We start from the raw sequence: 20,440 nt of genomic DNA, 5'->3' as shown, positions 1-20,440 counted from the left end.
TTCCTCCAGAAAAACCAAGCCCACCACCCAAGTTGGGTGTGACTGATGTGACCAAGGAGAGTGTGTCCCTGGCCTGGGCCAAACCAGAACAAGATGGCGGCAGCAGAATTACTGGCTACCTGGTGGAAGCTTTGGAGAAAGGCCAGGAGAAGTGGGTCAAGTGTGGTGTAACCAAGTCCATCCACTTTACAGTGTCTGGTCTAAGGGAGAATGCTGAGTACTTCTTCAGAGTCAGAGCTGAGAACCATGCTGGATATAGTGACATTAAGGAAATGGTCAACCCTGTGTTGGTCAAAGACCAGCTTGGTAAGTTACAGGCAGGGATGAATTGGTTAGATTTGACTGGGAATAATGAAAAGTGAATTAGAAAAAAATAAATACAATGGAATAAGCCAACATTCATGACTCATTATTATTGCAAATAACCTGTAAATTAAAAGTCAAATTATAAAATATTAGTAATTTGTACAGTAATTTCAATTTGTTTGCACCTAATTTTCCCCAGTTTTAATACTTTGTTGCTTTATGCTCCAGAATCTCCTGAGATCAACATGAAGGGTTTCCCCCACAACACAGTATATGTCAGAGCTGGCTCTACCCTGAAGTGTGAGATCCCACTTACAGGCCGGCCATTGCCTAAGGTGTCCCTGTCCAAGGATAATGTGTTGCTCAAGTCAACAATGAGGTTCAACTCTGAAGTCACTCCTGACAGTATCAAGATCACTTTGCGTGAGAGCATCGCTAAAGACTCAGGACGCTACAATATCACTGCCTCCAACTCTAGTGGCACCACAAAGTCATTTTTAAATATTGTGGTTCTGGACTGCCCCAGCGTTCCTCAAGGACCTGTGGAGCTGTATGACATCACAGAGGACAGTGTCAGCCTGAAGTGGCTCCCACCAGCATACGATGGTGGCAGCCCCATCACCAACTACATCGTCCAGAAGAGAGAGACAATCACAGCCAACTGGATGGATGTCTCCTCTGCTGTGGCCCGCTGTACAATGAAGATCATGAAGCTGACCACTGGCCTGGAGTACCAGTTCAGAATCAGAGCTGAGAACAGATATGGAATCAGTGAGCATATTGACTCACCAACTGTCACTGTTAGCCTTCCTTACAGTAAGTGATCTTTGCTTTTATTCCCTCTTTTATGTCATTTTTTGTTTTGTTTTTTTGTACTTTATTTTTCAAAAATAAAATCACCCTTACCTCTCTCTGTTACATTGCAGCTATCCCCGATGAGCCAGCAGCTCCAGAGATCACTGCTGTAACCAGGGAAACCATTACTGTTGCATGGAAGGAGCCCAAGTCAGATGGTGGCAGCCATGTGTTTGGCTACCATCTCCAGATGAAAGACAGGAATAGCATTCTGTGGCAGAGAGTCAACAAAATGGTGATCCGTGCTACACACTTTAAGGTCACCAACATCAACGCTGGACTTATTTATGAGTTCAAGGTGGCAGCAGAGAACGCTGCAGGAATCAGTGCCTTCAGCAAGGTTTCTGATGCAGTGCTGGCTATTGACGCCTGTGGTGAGTGGAATGTTAAAAACTAAATCTAATTTTACTCCATACCAGTAAGTTTTATAAATTGTTGTCTTATCATGAGTGCTCACTGTCTATTCCTACAGAGCCACCCATTAACTTGCGCATCAGTGACATCACCAAGAACTCCATTAGCCTGGCCTGGCAGAAGCCCAACTTTGATGGTGGATCCCCGATCGTAGGCTATATGATTGAAAAGAGAGAGGGTGACAGTGGCAAGTGGTCCAAGGCTAACCTCACCAACATCACCGACACCCGCTTCACTGTGACTGGCCTGACCCAGGATGAGACATATGAGTTCAGAGTAATGGCCAAGAATGCTGTTGGCTCAGTGAGCAACCCATCCGTGACCGCTGGACCAGCCACATGTGTAGACACCTATGGTATGTGAGGTCAAAGGAAAAATCAAAAAAAAATTGGCTGAATTATTTTTTTTGAGCATTTTATTCCAAAATATGGATCCCTGTGAAATTTACTGAGTTCATTCATTCTCCTCAAAGAATACTTTACATTTTGGACACTCCGGAGGCCCTTTTCTCTAGTGCCAATCTTATGAAAACGTTTAGTCCCACTACTGGCTCTCAGAACAGCAAACACAATAAATATTGCAGCAACAAGTGGGCCTTAGACTATTAGTTTGTGATATCACATCTTGGAAATATACACTTCTAGATAATTCCAGTCCATTTCGTCCACTTGGATAAAAACCTTAATCTCTGATATTCTTTTGTGATTTTGCACTTAAGGAGTTGACCCCTCATCTCTTTCTACATCATCACATGTAGAATGTAACTTTTGGTGCATATATTCATCAGAACTTGCCTGGGTCCAGACCTTAGAATCCACCCACTCTACCAAATGTAGTGTAATGAGTTGACAATTCTGTCTGATACTGGGCAACATCAGAATTTGAACTCACCCATCTGTTGTTTTGGTTAATCATCCAGGTGCCCCAGAGATTGAAATCCCTCAGGAGTATCTCAACGAGGTCAAGCACAAGGCTGGTTCCAATGTGGAACTCAAGTTTAACATCACTGCCAAACCTGCTCCCACTATTGAGTGGTTCAAGGATGGAAAAGAGCTGAAGACCAGTGGCCAGTTGTCCTTCAAACACACATTTGAGTCCACCAGTTTGTTCCTGAGGGAAACCACGCGTCTGAACTCTGGAACCTATGAAGTGAAGGTGAAGAACTCCCTGGGATCGACCTGTGGCATTGTCAGACTGCTCATCCAAGGTATTCAAATATTATTTAACAAAAAAACACATGATTAATTTTAAAGCCCGTTATCCTAAATTATAGACCCTGATGCATGTGCATACATCCCTCCCCTTTACAGACAAACCAGGCCCCCCTGCTGGAGAAATTCAGTTTAAGAAGGTGACGGCTGACAACATCACCATCATGTGGTCACCGCCCGCTGATGAGGGTGGCGCCATGGTAACCCATTATATTGTGGAAAAGAGAGAGACCAGCAGGGTCATGTGGTCCATTGTCTCAGAGAAACTGGTTGATTGCATCGTTAACGTGCCCAGACTCATCCAGGGCAATGAGTACATCTTCAGAGTGCGTGGCATCAACAAGTATGGCATCGGAGACCCACTGGAGTCTGAGCCCATCATTGCCAAGAATGCTTTTGGTAAGTAAACAAAATAAACTTTCCGCCAATTACAACCACTGTTGTTCAATCTGGAGTAGGGCTGACATTCAACGACCATTGAACCCTCTACCATCATAACATTGTGATTTAAAAGTTGTCGCACACACACTACCATACACACAGACAAACCAATTTGGTAAGGCCAGCCAAGATCAAATCTGTATACCACACAGAAAATACACACAGCAGAGATTGACAATAGCCACAGACACTGGAATTACAAAAAGACAAAAAAATGTTATAATTCCAGTGTCTCTGCTTTAACATAGCATATTGTATTTATTACTTTTTCTTACTTATTACTTATTTGCGAGGATTTACCCAGGGATCAAGTTGAAGCTCAGAATAAAACTTACTTACAGAGGGAACCTAAATTTCAAAAAGGTAGGAGTTGGACCACTACACCTACCAAACGTGAAGCAAAGTGCTACACCTGTCTTAAACAAATAATTCCTAATCATCGTATTGTTATTGTATTGTTAGTGTTTTTTTTCACCATGTCAGGCCCTGCACATTTAACTGAGAATATTTCATGTTAAGAAAAAATATAATAAATGAATTATTAATATTGTAATGACTAGAGGAAACTTTTGGTGATTTATTGTCTCATCCTGGCTGTTAAAATCCTAATTTGGATTTTACAAAATCCAAATTTTACAACACTGCATTTGAAGCAGCCCTAGTTTAGGCTAATTACCTGGCCAGACTTCAGTGACATCAAATAAATAATTACTTTTTCCTGATTAGGTATTTATAGCCATAAAAGACAAATAAAATATTACTATAAATTGAATTAAAAGACTGAAGTTGTTCACAATCGTCCACATTTTATAGGCTAAAACTCAGGATTTCAATTTTACATTCAGAGTTCGATTACCACAGTTTAATAGTCAAGATTTTGCTGTGAAAAAAACCTAAATGAATTATGCAATTATCTTAACAAATTATACAAGATCTTAAATGAAAAAACTAAATTATACAAAAACAACAAAATTCAACATTATTTAAATGGGCCTGGTTAAATTTGACCCCCCGCAATGTTTCACTGTGTACAACCCTGATGTGGTGTAGACTATTAGCAACAAAACTGACTAAGTGTCCATGTACTATTTATTATTATATTTCTTTATTACTGTAACAGGAAAAATAATTCAAGCCCACAGGAAACAATATGTTGCAAAGCTTCACAGAGAGCGCAAAAGACAGATAAGTTGTAATTTAATCTAAGCTGATCATTCTGATTTACAACAGTTCCTCCCAGTGAGCCATCCAAGCCTCAAGTCGCCATGATCACCAAGTCCACCATGACAGTGATCTGGGAAAGACCAGCACTGGATGGAGGTAGTGACATTGACGGCTACTACCTGGAGAAGAGGGAGAAGAAAAGTCTACAGTGGTTCAAGGTTGGTTCTCAGAGACCTCTGATGATTTGTAAAAGCTGACAAATTAATGTGTGTGTGTTGAACCATAAAATCCCTCTTTTGTTCAGGTGGTGAAGGGCACTATCAGAGACACCAGACAGAAAGTCACCAACCTTGTAGAGAACAATGAATACCAGTACAGAGTCTGTGCTGTCAACAAGGCTGGAGCAGGAAACTACTCTGAAGCCTCTGATCTCTTCAAAGCCTACGACCCTATTGGTATGCTTTAAATAACTACTCAACGCCACTATGACACTATCCTACGAGGAAATCCCTCATAGGATTTAATGACTGAAAATACCTTCTTATGTAACTACTAGTTGCTGACAACTTTTGTGTCCTTTTGTTGTCTCCAGATCTGCCTGGTGAGCCATCCAAACTGCATGTGGTTGACTCCTCAAAGACCTCAATCACCCTCAGCTGGGAGAAGCCTGTCTATGATGGTGGCAGTGAGATCACACACTACATTTTGGACCAGATGAACTCAGAGGAAAGAGAATGGGTGACCATCAACCCGGAGGTCAAAACCTGCGAGTATGTGGTGTCATACCTCAAACCTGGAAATTACTACTTCTTCAGAGTCTTTGCTGTCAACTGCAAGGGCAAAGGAGAAGACATCAAAATGTACCAGCCAGTGCAAGCCAAAGATATCTTGGGTGTGTATTTTTATAAACACCTTCTATGGTAATGTCATATGACATGAGTCTGTTCATATTTGTTTTATGATCAAGATAAAAACATATTGATAATAAAGATGACTTGCATTCATTAGAGTAATAAGTAGCTATGTTGTTTAGCTCCAACTTACCACAATTAAGTATATTATTATTTCTGATGGCTTATAACCATGCCATTATTAATATAATTATTTTCTGCCCTTGTTTGGGTTATACTTCTCTCCAACAGAGGAGGCTGATTTGGACTTGGACGTTCCCATGACGACCCAGTACACAGCCAGGGCTGGCCGTGATGTGGAGGTGTTTATTCCCCTGAAGGGGCGCCCCACACCCAATGTCACCTGGCGCCGTGGCGACCGTAACATAGCCGGTGACAACCGCTATACAATCACCAGTAATGAGCGTGCCACCACTCTCCTCATCCCCAAGGTCACCCGTGATGACTGTGGCAAATACTTGCTGGAGATTGAGAATGGTGTAGGAGAACCCAAGATTATCACAGTTTCCTTGAAGGTTCTGGACAGTCCTTCTACCTGCCAGAAACTCATGATCAAGAATGTGACAAGAGGAAAGTTGACACTCAGCTGGGAGGCTCCTCTCATTGAAGGTGGTTCCCCTGTTACTAAATACATTGTTGAGAAAAAGGCCTCCACCATGAAAGCTTACCAAGTGATTTCTGATGAGTGTGTCAACACAACTTACAAGGTATCAGGCCTGGAGGAGAATGTGGCTTACTTCTTCCGTGTATCTGCTGAAAACGAGTATGGTGTGGGCGACACCTGTGAGACCAGTGAGCCTGTCAGAGCCACGGAGACTCCTGGAGCTGTTAAAAACCTGGTGATGGTTGACTCCACAAAGACCTCTGTTACTCTGCAGTGGACCAGACCTGACCATGATGGTGGCAGCCACATCTCTGACTACATAATTGAAAAGAGAACCACGGAAGAACAAACCTGGACTTTGGGTGCAACATGCAAAAGGTGCAGTTGTGAGGTAACAGGACTCAAGGAGAACACTGAAGTGGAATTCAGAGTGTTCGCCAAGAATGAGAAAGGCAACAGTGACTTCTCTCAGATTGGTCCAATTACAGTGATGGACTTCATCATTCCACCTGAGGCAAGCCTCAGTGACTACCCCAGTGGAGAGCTGGCTGTTCGTATTGGTCAGAACATCCACATTGAGCTGCCCTTCAAAGGTAAACCAAGGCCTGCAATCAGCTGGCTAAAGGACAACTTGCCTTTGAAGGAGAGTGAGAAGATTCGCTTCAGGACCACTGACAACAAGACAGCAGTCACAGTCAGAGGAGCCATGAAGGAGCATGCCGGGCAGTACACCTTGGTTCTGGACAATAGAGTCATCAAGAACTACTTTGACATTAATGTTGTGACTCTGGGAGCCCCCTCTGTGCCTGTTGGTCCCATCCGCTTTGATGAGATTAAAGCCCAGAGTATTATCATCTCCTGGGATGAGCCCAAGGAGAATGGAGGTGGTGAGATCACCTGCTACAGCGTAGAGAAGCGTGAGACCTCCCACGCCAACTGGAAGATGGTCTGCTCCAGTGTTGTCAGGACCACCTTTAAGATTCCCAACCTAGTAATGGGATCAGAGTACCAGTTCAGAGTCCGTGCAGAGAACAAGTACGGAGTCAGTGAAGCACTCAACTCTTCTGACATTGTTGCCCAACACCAGTTCAAACCTCCAGGCTCTCCAGGAAAGCCTGTGGCCTACAACATCACCAGCGATGGTATGACCATCAAGTGGGAGGCTCCAGACTTTGATGGAGGATCTCCCATTCTGGGCTACCATGTAGAAAAGAAGGACAGGAACAGTCTCCTGTGGCAGAAAGTGAACACCATCATCATCTCCAACAGAGAATACAGGATCATTGGTCTTATTGAGGGTCTGGAGTACTCCTTCAGAGTCTATGCTGAGAACAACGCTGGACTTAGCCATGTTAGCGAACAGAGCAAGCATGTTCTCGCTATCTCCCCTGTTGGTGAGTACTCATTCCAAATGCTACATCTGTGTTAAGAACTATATTTGTACTGAAATCAACAGTCCAACATTTTGAGAAATCTTCGTTTGCTGTCAGATGCAAAGATGGATATCAGTGTTATCTCTGCTCATCTTGTATAGAGATGTGTTCAAGATGTGTGTAGCCTGCTCTTTTACTCCTGAGTTACTCCAAGATTTTTACAAACACTATAGATAAATTGCTCCTATCTCTTCTCACCTAGACCCACCTGGCAACCCTGTCTGCATTGATGTGACCAGAGACTCCGTCACCTTAAAATGGGACATCCCCAAGAGGGATGGAGGCAGCAAGATTGTGGCCTATAGCATTGAGAGGCGCCAAGGCAGAGGCAAATGGCTGCGGTGCAATTTCACTGATGTCAGCGAGACCCAGTTTACTGTGACTGGTCTGTCCCCTGGAGACAGATTTGAGTTCAGGGTCATCGCTAGGAATGCTGTGGGCACAGTCAGTCCACCATCTAATTCCTCTGGATACATTATGACTAAGGATGAGAGCAGTACGTATTCTCATGTTGAAAAAATTCTTAAATGATCTGTTGAACATTTTAAGTTTCTCAGATCACTATGATTGTGCTGATTCCTAATGTGTTCACTCTCTTTGCATTTCAAGTTGCTCCTGAGATCGAGTGGTCTCCAGACCAGGTCCTCTCCCTGAGGGCCGGAGAGAACGTCAAGCTCAACTGCAAAATAACCGGACGTCCCGTCCCCCAGGTTGTTTGGTACAAGGATGGCAAAGAGATCGACAAGAGGACCATGATTGACATTGAGATTACCACTGGCATTGGCACTAGCAGTGTGTTTATCCGTGATGCCGACAGGAACCACCGCGGCATCTACACGGTTGAGGCAAGGAACAGCTCTGGTGCCACGAAAGCTGATGCCAATGTTAGAGTACAAGGTATGCAAATCCTGTTGATTATGTTGAAATATTTGCCTCTAAAAATTGATAATACACAATATTTCTGGCAGGTTTTGAATTAATATATTCTATCCCCTGTTTCTCTTCAGATACCCCCGGGCCTGTTGAAGGTCCCATTCGTTTCACCGGCATCACAGCTGAGAAGTGCACCGTGTGGTGGAACCCTCCTGAAAATGATGGCTGTTCTGCCATCACCCACTATGTTGTGGAGAAGAGGGAGACATCCAGGATTTCCTGGGCCATGGTCAACTCCAAGTGCGAAGCCTGCTCTTTCAACGCCACCAACCTTATCAAGGGCAATGAGTACCAGTTCAGAATCTCTGCTGTCAACAAGTTTGGAGTTGGCAAACCCCTGGACTCCATTCCTATCATTGCACAGATGCAATACAGTAAGTAAATAACTTGCTAGGTAGTGACTGACTGACGCATTGACCAAACCTTGCAAACTTATCTAATCACCACATCACCCGTTCACCCTCTCCCCAACTCATTGTCAACAGGTCCATTTATTGCACCTGAAAGTTTTAGATTGACAGAAAACTTCCTTCAGTGTAGCTCATTACTCAAAACATGGTTTGTGTAACTAAATGTATTCTCTGCTCCCCTGCTCAGCTGTGCCTGATGCCCCTGGTACCCCCGATGCCACCCATGTGACTGGAAACAGCATCACCCTGTGCTGGACCAGGCCAAGGTCAGATGGAGGCAACGAGATCAAACATTACATCCTGGAGAGAAGAGAGAAGAAGAGTCTGCGCTGGTTGAAGGTTTCTGCTAAGAGGCCCATCACAGAGCTGAGGCACCGTGTCACCAAGCTCACTGAGGGCTATGAGTACGAGTTCCGCGTCATGGCTGAAAATGGTGCTGGTGTTGGACCGGCCAGCAGCACCTCCAGGCTCTTCAAATGCAGAGAGCCAACCAGTTCTCCCAGTGCCCCCTCAATGATCAAGGTAAGTTTATAGGGATGCTACATACAATCGAGCCAGAAGCATTTATATAAGCTGCTCTTCTAAAACAGTGCAGAGGTTCAACAGAAAAACATATCTCAATGGATTTTCATATTTTTCATATTCTGTTTTTAGGGTGACTCTGTAACATCTGTCCAGGGACTACATATGAAAAATAGCCTCTTGGCTAACTCTGGCGCATTTACAGCAATGTTTATTAATATGCACTGTCCCTGTTAAATAAATAAACAAATAAAAAAATAAAATAAAAATTACAAAGACATACTCTATATATTGACAGATATATCAGTTATTGAAAACTTATTTTGTATGAACAGTTTCAGTACTTACATAAAAAACTTGCTCTATAGCATTGAAAGAATTATTCGCTGTTTTATTAAAGAAGAAACCTCAAAAAAAATTTAAGTAGTAAGAAAAGTCAAGAAAGCAAAAATAGGACAAAATCTAGGTAAAACCTTGGGTATACCAAGTTTTGAGAGAAGCTGTTTTTTAAACTATTCTCTTTTCTATCTCTGTCTATCTATCAGGTGATTGACTCTACCAAATCTTCAATCACCTTGGAATGGACCAAGCCAGTCTTCGATGGTGGCATGGAGATCATTGGCTACAATATTGACATGTGCAAGGCCAGCCTCGAAGAGTGGCACAGAGTTAACAGCCAGATTTGCATCCACAGCAGATACACTGCCAAGGGCCTGGTGCCTGGAGAGCTCTACAAGTTCAGGGTTAGCGCAGTGAATGGATCTGGTGAGGGTGAGGCCTCTGTAATGCCTAATGCTGTCCAGGCTCTGGACAGACTTACATCTCCTGAGATCGACATTGATGCCAACTTCAAGCAGACTCACATCGTGAAGAACGGTGGCACTGTTACCCTCCACATTGCCTTCCGCGGCAAACCAGCTCCTCTTGCCACCTGGACGAAGGTAGACAGTGAGCTACCTGTCATGGCCGACGTCAACACCACAGATTCCTTCTCTACTCTGACCATCGAGAACTGCACACGGTATGAGGCCGGTAAATACACTCTTTCCCTGGAGAACAACAGTGGGCACAAGTCCATCACATTCACCGTCAAAGTGCTGGACACGCCCGGACCTCCAGGAGCCATCACCTTCAAAGATGTTACCCGTGGAGCCTTGACAATGATGTGGGATGCACCCACCAATGATGGCGGATCACGAATCCAACACTACATCTTGGACAAACGCGAGGCCAGCCGCCTGGCCTGGCAGGAGGTCAGCACCAAGTGCTCTCGCCAGATGATCAGAATAACTGGTCTGGAAATTGGTATGCCATATCTGTTCAGAGTGATTGCTGTTAACCAGTATGGCCAGGGAGAGCCTCACGAGATGACGGAGCCCATCATTGCCACAGAAGAACCCGCACCACCAAAGAGACTAGATGTTGTCGACACCACCAACTCCACAGCCTCCCTGGTGTGGTTGAAGCCTGAGCATGATGGAGGCAGCCGCATCAGAGGCTACATTGTTGAATTCAGAGCCAAAGGCACCGACTGCTGGATTGTCAGCGGAGAAACCAAGTCTCAAAAGATGGTGGTGGAGGGTCTGATCATGAACACAGAGTACGACTTCAGAGTCAAGGCCAAGAATGATGCTGGAATCAGTGAGCCACAGGGCACCTTCAGCTCTGTGGTCATCAGGGAGCCTCGCATTGAGCCCACGGCCGACCTCAGCAACATCACCAACCAGCTCATCACCTGCAAGATCTCAAACACCTTCACCATTGATATCCCCATCAGTGGCAGGCCTGCTCCCAAAGTCACCTGGAAGTTGGAGGAGATGAAGCTGAAGGAGAGTGACAGAGTCTCCATCAAGACCACGAAGGAGAGAACCACTCTAGTAGTGAAAGACAGCAAGAGAAGTGACAGCGGCAAGTACTACCTGACCCTGGAGAATGCTGCTGGGGTGAAGACATTCACAGTGAGTGTGGTTGTGGTAGGTAGACCAAGCCCTCCCACTGGCCCTGTGGAAATTTCTGGAGTCTCTTCAGAGTCCTGCACCCTGTCCTGGTCTGAGCCAGCTGATGACGGCGGCACTGACATCACCAACTACATTGTGGAAAAACGAGAGTCTGGCACTGCCTCCTGGCAAGTAGTCAACTCCAGTGTGAAGAGAACCACCATCAAAGTTACCCATCTTACCAAGTATATGGAGTACACCTTCAGAGTGTGTGCTGAAAACAAGTTTGGTGTCAGCAAGTCTATCGAGTCCACTCCTGTTGTCATTGAACATCCGTTTGGTAAGTATGTTCACACACAAACGATTAACAAAAAATAATTAAAGTCTACATAGTCCTGCTTCTATACTTATGGATTATGTCAAAGTTAAATGTGTTTGGTAATTTAAGATGAGGTCAAATTAGGGATACCTATCTCCAATTAATCTCCACAGTTCCTCCAAGTCCTGTGACTCGCCCAGACGTGGTATCCGTGTCCGCTAGCGCCATCAGCATCAAATGGGACGTGCCATATGCCGATGGTGGCAGCAAGGTGACAGGCTACTGGATTGAGAAGAAGGAGAGGAACACGATCCTGTGGGTGAGGGAGAACAAGCTGCCCTGCCTGGAGTGCCACTACAAGGTGTCCAGCCTGATCGAGGGCCTGGAGTACCAGTTCAGAGTGTACGCCATGAACCTCGCTGGACTCAGCAAGGCCAGCGAAGCCTCTAGACCCGTGCTGGCGCTCAACCCTGTTGGTGAGGGAAACATTAATGTTTTCTGAAGTACAAAAATGTATTACATAAATTAATCACTGATAGAGTATTTGTGTGCAGACATCTAATCAACTCAGGTAAAATGTTAAATTGGTCAAAAAATCAGAAAATAACTCAATGAAGCCTTTAAGATTGGGAAAAATATTAAAGTTATAACAATAAACGCCCCCTCCCTGCCCAGATCCTCCTGGTAAACCTGAGGTGACAGACATCACCCGCTCCTCTGTGTCCTTGTGCTGGACTGTGCCTTTCAACGACGGCGGCAGCAAGATTGTCGGTTATGTTGTGGAAAGGAAAGTCTACAGTGCTGATGAGTGGGATGACAACCGCTGGCTGAAGTGCAACTACACCACCATATCAGAGAACTACTTCACCGTCACCAACCTGGGAGAAGGAGACACCTTAGAGTACCGTGTCATCGCCAAGAATGCTGCTGGTGTTCATAGTACACCATCCGAGACCACTGGACCAGTCACATGCAAAGATGAATACAGTGAGTTAAAAAAGTGACGAGGAATTTCGTTTTATTTTTTTAATTTTAATCCAGAACTCACTGAAGAGCTTGAACTTTAAAATTGTTTCTTAAAACTTATTTATTTTTTATTTGTTTCTTTTATGAAAACATTATCTAACATCACTAACTATGTTATAAAATATAGCTAAAATATTTACTGCAAGTAAATTTATAATTATAGTTTAATATTTATTATTTATATATATTTATTATTATTGTTGTTTATTTTTTGCTGTTGAACATAGAGCTTCCTAACAATAAGCATGTCAGTATATTTTTGTTTCCATTATTTTTCATGTACAACCCTGAATTTATGGAGGTAAAATGGTAAATGTCTCTTTCCTGCTGCAGCTCCTCCCAAAGCAGAATTGGACAGCAAACTGACAACCGAGATTGTCATTGTCACTGCTGGCTCTGACCTTGTCCTGGATGGTGCTGTGGGTGGTAAACCTGAGCCCACGGTGTACTGGTCGAAGGGTGAGAAGATTCTGGAACTCGGAGAGAAATACTCACTGACCTTCACCGCTACCAGAGCCATGGCTGTCATCAAGAACTGCGACAGATACGACACAGGCAGATACATCCTGACAGTCAAGAATGCCAGCGGAGTCAAGACAGCCTCCGTGAATGTTAAAGTCCTGGGTCAGTAAGCAAGACATGACATCAATGCTGAAACTGTCTTCTCATTACTTCAGAAACTGTGGTTATCCTATATCTCTTAGTTGATTGTCTTAACAGAAAAACAAGCATTAACAGAATGATAAAATATTTGTAAGTTACTTAGCAGTGTGTCAGCTGAGTGTCTGAACACTGATCTAAATATTGGTTTCTGTCTCTCAGACACTCCCGGGGCACCGGCTGATAAGATCATGATCAGCAGAGTGACGGAGGAGAAGTGTACGGTGTCCTGGAAGATCCCTCTGGAGGACGGTGGAGACATCGTCTCCCACTACATTGTGGAGCGCCGTGAGACCAGCCGCCTCAACTGGGTCATCATGGAGACCGAGTGCAAGACGCTGTCATGTGTCAGCACCAGGCTGATCAAGAACAACGAGTACATCTTCAGAGTCCGAGGAGTCAACAAGTTTGGACCCGGAGTTCCTCTGGAGTCTGACCCTGTCATTGCCAGAAATGCCTACAGTAAGTTGCAGCCTCCTTTGATTATTACTTTTCATCAGGGTGGCACTATTGCAACTGTCTGTCATTTAAAAATGTTTTTGTATGGCTTTACAATTTGTGTAGTGAGTGTAGGAAAAGCCCAGGAGATATTAATTCAGCATAGTGGAAATATGTAGATAAAACTACAAAACTTTCCTAATCTTGGCATGCAGATGACATGTGGCAGGTGACTCTACATCTTCTATTCGTTCATCTTGACATTTTTCCAAATTTTGGATTTATGTACTTACATTTCAAAAATAAGTAGCTAAATAAATGTCTGTGTTTTCAGACTATTTTCTCAAATTTTAATGTTAATTTCAAAAGTTAGATTTTTTGAATTGTACTCTAATACAACAATGTGAATAATTTCTTCTTCCCTTGTACAATTATATATTCTGGATTAGGTCTTGTATTGGGTAAGGTTAAACAAGATGTAGTTTTGTTTCTGTGACTCTGACCCGGCATGGCTCTCTCTCTCAGCATTCCCATCCCAGCCGGGCACACCAGAGGCCACAGCAGTGGGTAAGGAACACGTCATCATTGAGTGGCTGAAGCCCGAGAGCGACGGAGGCAGTGAAATCCAAAACTACATCGTAGACAAACGAGAGAAGAGCAGCACCAGGTTGGAACGACTTCTGAATGACCAAATGGAGAAATTTTTGTTTTCACTTTCTGAAGTAATGATGCTTATTTTCTCTGTTTCACTGTATCCCTTTCTCTCCATCTCTGTAACAGGTGGACTCGGGTGAATAGGACCTATACCGTCTATGACACCCGTCTGAAGATCACGGGTCTGCTGGAGGGAAGTGAATACCAGTTCAGAGTGACGGCTGTCAATAGAGCTGGAGACAGCCAGCCGAGCGACGCCTCACCATACATCCTCTGCAAAGACCCCACATGTAAGATATTTAACCGTTTTCAGGCTTATATTTTGAAAATATGCAATGAGGTAGATATAAGGTTTTGAGGGTCAGGCTTTGTTCAAACCCAAAGCATTTTATTTTAAACTGTAGTGGAGATCCGTAAGTTTCCAAATATATCAGGCTTCATCTTGGCAAAATGATCAATTTATTTGAATGACATTGAACAAGCAGCTACACAATATATCAAAACATATTATATCTTTCCTTCTTTTCCTCCCAGACACCCCAGCTCCTCCATCGATACCTCACATCACAGACACCACTAAGCACAGCATCAGCATGACCTGGACCAGGCCTATGTATGATGGCGGCTCAGATGTCACTGGCTACGTTGTGGATATCCTGGAGGAGGGCACCGAGCAGTGGTACCGAGCCACCTCCAAGGCTCTCAAGACCAACGAGTATGTGGCCGCTGGCCTGACAGCCAATAAGAAGTACCGATTCAGGGTGGCCGCTATCAACAATAATGGGACTGGAGAGTTCAGTGAACCAAGCGCTGAATTTGAGCCGCTGGAGAGAATTGGTGAGTTGACTTTGAGGGATAAAATGTCAGGAGGTTTTCATCCAGGGGAAGTATCTATGTACAGTAATTGCCATAATCCATTTTAGAGTGTTTTAGTGCTGTCATTATCACAATAACCACAAACATACACAAGGGGGAGCTCTTCTTACACCATACAGTGTGGACTGGGCACAGCAGCATGCAGGGAAATACATTTCTCATGGCAGAAAGTGGAAAAAGCAGTACTTAGTCAGCGGAGGCATGAAAATAAACTACAGATGAAACTGTACATTTATTTTGTTGAATAGTTTAATTATCAGGGACAGTTTCATATCAATACCAGCACCAGAAACACTGTAAATGAGTCAGTTAACCTATTATACTAATGTTCATGTAATTTTGTCTATGATCAGATGTTTTAAGTACATTTTACAATTTTACATGATTTCCTATCATTTTCAAAAACAAATGTTTTAAGAAAAATGGTTTTAGTCTTTAAAGTAGTCTTACAGTAATACTATTTTATGATTTAAGATTGAGATAACACTTTTACTATATTTTTATTTGGCACATGCCTACTGCAAGTTTTTGTACTCCAGGACTTGACAAAAACATTATTGTTGATACTTAAATCAATTTACTACATGCTGATTGTACAATGTGTCACTTAAAAGCCTATACTTTTTTAGTTTCAGATGTTTTTTTTTACAGAGATGTGAAATGTTGAGGTTACAATTCATTTTAAGATTTAGATTAAGATGGGAAGTAAATGGTGAATATACTGCATTTGACTCTTTCACTTTGCCATGCCCTCTCAGAAATTCCTGACCTAGAACTGGCTGATGACCTAAAGAAGACTGTGTGTCTGCGTGCTGGAGGAACCCTGCGGCTGTTCGTGTCTGTCACTGGCCGGCCACTACCTGTGGTGACCTGGAGGAAGAAAGGTGTGGAGCTGCAGAGCCGTGGCTATATTGAGACCACCGACAGCTACACCTTGCTGATGGTTGAGAAGGTTGACCGCTACGATTCTGGAAAATACGTTGTGGAGGCAGAGAACCCGTCAGGCAAGAAGACTGCCACCATCCTGGTTAAAGTCTACGGTAGGTCGTCCAAAGTTTCCACAGATACCAAGTATGCTAAGCTGAATTATTGTTTTATTTCTGCTTTTCCTTGTCTAGACACACCAGTTTTGCAGTTCTGGTAACTTTTTTTTCAGAAACTTGCAAACAAAATAATTTCTTCTCTTCCTCCATTCATCTCCTACAGACACTCCTGGTCCTCCAGGTTCTGTGAAGGTGAAAGACTACACCAAGGAGTCTGTTGTCATCACCTGGGATGTCCCAAGTGTTGATGGTGGTGCTCATGTCAGCAACTACATCGTAGAGAAGCGTGAAGCCAACATGAAGTCATACAAAACTGTCACAACTGAGTGCAGGAAGACTCTGTTCAGGATCACTGGTCTGGAGGAGGGCATGCACTACTTCTTCAGAGTCCTGCCAGAGAACATTTACGGTGTTGGCGAGCCCTGTGAGACATCTGAGGCCGTGCTGGTGTGCGAGGTGCCATCAGTGCCAATGAACCTTCGGATCGTTGATGTCACCAAGTCCTCAGTCACACTGCACTGGGAAAAGCCATTGTACGATGGCGGCAGTAGGCTTAATGGCTATGTCATAGAGGCCTGCAAGGTGGGTACAGACAGGTGGAGCACCGTGGCCACTGTCAAGGCCTCTGTTTCCCAGCACACTATCGAGTCCTTGGCAGAGAAAGACCAGTACCTGTTCAGGATCCGAGCCACCAACAGCAGGGGAGCCAGTGAGCCCATGGACACCGTCACTCCTGTCACCATTCAGGAGATCACAGGTAAGACAGCATTAAAAGACTCATACACAGATATATAATGATTTCACAATTATTCACTTGACATCTCAACATCACCTTTTTCCTGTTTATTCCAGTGATGCCCAAGATCGACATTACCAGCATCCCTCAGAAGATCATCCATGTGCACCGTGGCAAACCCATCGACCTCAACATCCCCATCAAGGCTCGACCACAGCCTGTCTGCTCTTGGTTCTTTGGTGGCGTCAAGCTGAAAGACAGCTTGGACCGCATCAAGATTGACAGCAATGGCAAATACACCCATCTTGTCATCCGTGAGACCACCATCAATGACACAGGAGACTACACGCTGGAGGTGAAGAACGCAATTGGCACAGCAACCGAGGTCATCAAAGTCATCATTCTCGGTAAGGAGACTTTCTACACATGATAATTATGTACAGGTGTTGTTAATTAGACTGGCAATTGTACTTTATAAGATCCAGAGAAAAACATTTTCCATCAAAAACAATGACTTCTATGAACATTTTATACAATTTGTTTGCATTGATGCACAGATGTAGCTGATTGCAGATTTATGCAAAAAGATTTAGAGATTCCAACTGCCTGCTTGTGTTCATCCAGACAAACCAGGTATCCCAGTCGGTCCAATGAGGATCGACGAGGTTGACGGCGTGTCTGTGACAACCAGCTGGGAACCTCCAGAGAAGGATGGAGGTGCCAACATCGGCGGCTATGTGGTGGAACAGCGTGATGCCCACCACCCCGGCTGGACCATCATCTCAGAGTCAGTGACAAGGCCCTGCTTCAAGTTCACCAGACTCACAGAGGGAACCGAGTATGTGTTCCGTGTTGCTGCCATGAACCGCTTTGGCGTCGGTGGCTTCCTGCAGTCCGAGGTGGTGGAGTGCAAGAGTGCTAAGAGTGAGTTTTTTTCTTATTAAACCATCTTGTCTTAGCGTTTTCTTCCTGTTCCCAAAAATATACTAGCAACCACCTATTAACACCCTAGTAACCACCTTGAATACTATAGCAACCATCTAGGAACACTTTTGCAGCCACCCCAAACATGCTTACAGCCTAGCAACTACCTTAGCAACCACATAACAACTCTTTAAGAACTATCTTTAAATCCTTGGAACCACCTAGTCCAATCAACCATTGATTAACTAGTAAGTAAAATATCATCATAAAATTTTTCCTTTTCTAGTTAACTTACACTTGTGTTAATTTTGTCAGCTATTTTTTATTTAGTCTTAGTCTTGTGTCAAATGCCCTTGTTAGTTTTTATCATATTTAGTCAACGTAATCCATCCTCAAGATATTTTTTGTAATTTTAGTCAAACTTATTTCACACAGGATTGTATCTTATCATTATTTGATGAAAACACAGGTTGAATGATCAAGAATATAGCTTTGCAAAAAGTGTTTGGTGTGGTGGTATCAATTTAAGGAATTCATTCAGACATGGAACATGCATATTTATTTTGAGCTAACAAAATTCAGCAACTGGGGCCCAATACTCTCTTTAAAACAATGAGAGCTGTACAGACAACAAAACAACAAAACATTTTGAAAGCAACTTTTTGGTTGCTCAAAGTACATAACAAACTTACCTTTCTGTCCTGAACAATGGATATAAAAATAATTAACCTAATAAATTTGAAAAGCATACTGTACACACTCAAATTACAATCTGCTTGCATTAAAAAACAAAATAAATAGATCTGAAATGTTCCCCATGGACTTAATATAAGGTTAACAAAATCAGTGTCTAGCCAGCTACAGTAGTTCACATAGCATCAATATTAAAGGTTAAACAAGGAAATGAACATATTTAGTCATAGTTTTCCTTAACGAAATTAACATTAACTTACACTTTGAATCCTTGCTTTGAAAAGTTAGCTATTTTTAGCCTCGTATTTGTAATTACAAAAAAGAGATATGATCCTTGATGTAATGTACATTCTCTTTTTCCCTTATCCCTTCTTCTGCATCTGTATCATAAACCATAATCAACGCTGAACTGTCATGAAACAGAAATAGAGGTGGTCTTTAGAGAAAAAGATTTATATTTATTGTGTATCTCCAACAATCCAAAAACACTATCCCTTGTATTAATTTATGGAGAGAATACTGATATTCTGCTATCTTGTCTGGTAATTTTGTACTCCTGTACATTGTCTGTGATTAATATATTAATTGATCTGTGGTTTCCCCGTGTAGCCATCCCTGGACCTCCAAGCAGGCCAGAGGTGATTGACGTCACCCACGAAGGCATGACCCTGACCTGGCAGCCACCCGAGGACAATGGTGGCTCCACTATTTCCGGCTACATCATCGAGCGTAAGGAGGCTCGTTCTGACAGGTGGCTGAAGATCAACAAGAACCCCGTCACCATGACCAGGTACCGCTCCTCTGGCCTGATTGAGGGCCTGGAGTATGAATACCGCATCACTGCCATCAACTCCAGGGGAGACGGCAAACCTAGTGAGAGCTCTGCCATCACTGTCGCCATGGATCCCATCGGTATGTGACGCAAAACACAACCTATATTCAAATAAATATTTTTTTATTTTTGAAATGTTAGTATAGGAGTACAAATTAAACATATCTGTATATATATATATATATATATATATATATATATATTTGTTTTATTTGTTTTTTTAATGTATTTTATACACTAATATTACCAGTCTGGGTCAGTATATTCACAAGATGCCTCTCTGTGTTGTTGAACAGAGCCTCCAGGTCCTCCAGTTCAACCCAAAGTCACAGACAGCACCAGGACTTCGGTGTCTCTGGCCTGGCTGCCTCCTGAAGAGGAAGGTGGCTCGATCATCACTGGTTACCTGATCGAGATGCAGAAGGTGGATCAAGTGGAGTGGACCCTGTGTAATACTACACCCACCAAGATGTGCGAGTACACCCTCACACACATGCCCCAGGGCGCTGAGTACAAGTTCAGAGTCATTGCTTGCAATGCTGGCGGTGCTGGAGAGCCAGCTGAGATTCCTGGAGTGGTTAAAGTCCAGGAGATGCTCGGTAGGAGAACACATTTCAATTTTTTACATACAGCGACATACACATCATACTTTTAATTATTGAATCTAAATCCAATCGGTTTGTGATAATATGGGATAATCTAACTAAACCAAATCCATACCGTCTCCTCATCAGATTATCCTGATTACGAGCTTGATCCTAAGTACGAGGATGGCTACGTGGTGCGGCAAGGTGGAGTCATCTGCCTGTCTGTGCCAATCAAGGGTAAACCCATTCCTACATGTAAGTGGACCAAGGATGGCCATGACATCTCCCACCGGGCCATGATCGCCACCCATGATGACATCACTGAGCTGGTCATCAAAGAGGCACACAAAGATGACACTGGTACCTACGACCTGGTACTGGAGAACAAATGTGGCAGGAAGGCCGTCTACATCAAGGTGAGCGGCTCCTGACAGTTTTTGTTGACACATAACCTCAGTCAAATAAAAATGTACGTTAGTATCAATTAACTTACATTTGATGAATAAATGTG

General features: G+C 43.5%; 1 protein-coding gene across 1 annotated transcript in view; it reads left to right on the top strand.

Moving 5' to 3' along the window:
* LOC137192240 (titin-like) overlaps positions 1-20,440 on the top strand; it is a 91,955-nt gene that overhangs the window by 59,820 nt on the left and 11,695 nt on the right. Inside the window, exons 71-99 of the mRNA XM_067602774.1 lie at positions 10-306; positions 535-1,122; positions 1,233-1,535; positions 1,634-1,930; positions 2,495-2,782; positions 2,886-3,185; positions 4,458-4,609; positions 4,696-4,846; positions 4,984-5,283; positions 5,534-7,300; positions 7,542-7,835; positions 7,949-8,236; positions 8,347-8,646; positions 8,870-9,204; positions 9,750-11,481; positions 11,634-11,936; positions 12,136-12,447; positions 12,820-13,110; positions 13,309-13,608; positions 14,110-14,251; positions 14,365-14,528; positions 14,773-15,075; positions 15,873-16,154; positions 16,321-16,914; positions 17,010-17,300; positions 17,518-17,817; positions 19,120-19,422; positions 19,639-19,941; positions 20,077-20,345. Of these exons, the coding sequence (XP_067458875.1) occupies positions 10-306; positions 535-1,122; positions 1,233-1,535; positions 1,634-1,930; positions 2,495-2,782; positions 2,886-3,185; positions 4,458-4,609; positions 4,696-4,846; positions 4,984-5,283; positions 5,534-7,300; positions 7,542-7,835; positions 7,949-8,236; positions 8,347-8,646; positions 8,870-9,204; positions 9,750-11,481; positions 11,634-11,936; positions 12,136-12,447; positions 12,820-13,110; positions 13,309-13,608; positions 14,110-14,251; positions 14,365-14,528; positions 14,773-15,075; positions 15,873-16,154; positions 16,321-16,914; positions 17,010-17,300; positions 17,518-17,817; positions 19,120-19,422; positions 19,639-19,941; positions 20,077-20,345 (11,549 nt within the window). The remainder of the gene's footprint in view (positions 1-9; positions 307-534; positions 1,123-1,232; positions 1,536-1,633; positions 1,931-2,494; positions 2,783-2,885; positions 3,186-4,457; positions 4,610-4,695; positions 4,847-4,983; positions 5,284-5,533; positions 7,301-7,541; positions 7,836-7,948; positions 8,237-8,346; positions 8,647-8,869; positions 9,205-9,749; positions 11,482-11,633; positions 11,937-12,135; positions 12,448-12,819; positions 13,111-13,308; positions 13,609-14,109; positions 14,252-14,364; positions 14,529-14,772; positions 15,076-15,872; positions 16,155-16,320; positions 16,915-17,009; positions 17,301-17,517; positions 17,818-19,119; positions 19,423-19,638; positions 19,942-20,076; positions 20,346-20,440) is intronic.

The sequence above is a fragment of the Thunnus thynnus genome, chromosome 11, assembly GCF_963924715.1.
Source record: "Thunnus thynnus chromosome 11, fThuThy2.1, whole genome shotgun sequence".
NCBI classification, from domain to species: Eukaryota; Metazoa; Chordata; class Actinopteri; order Scombriformes; family Scombridae; genus Thunnus; species Thunnus thynnus.
This window is presented reverse-complemented; position numbering and strand designations above follow the sequence as displayed.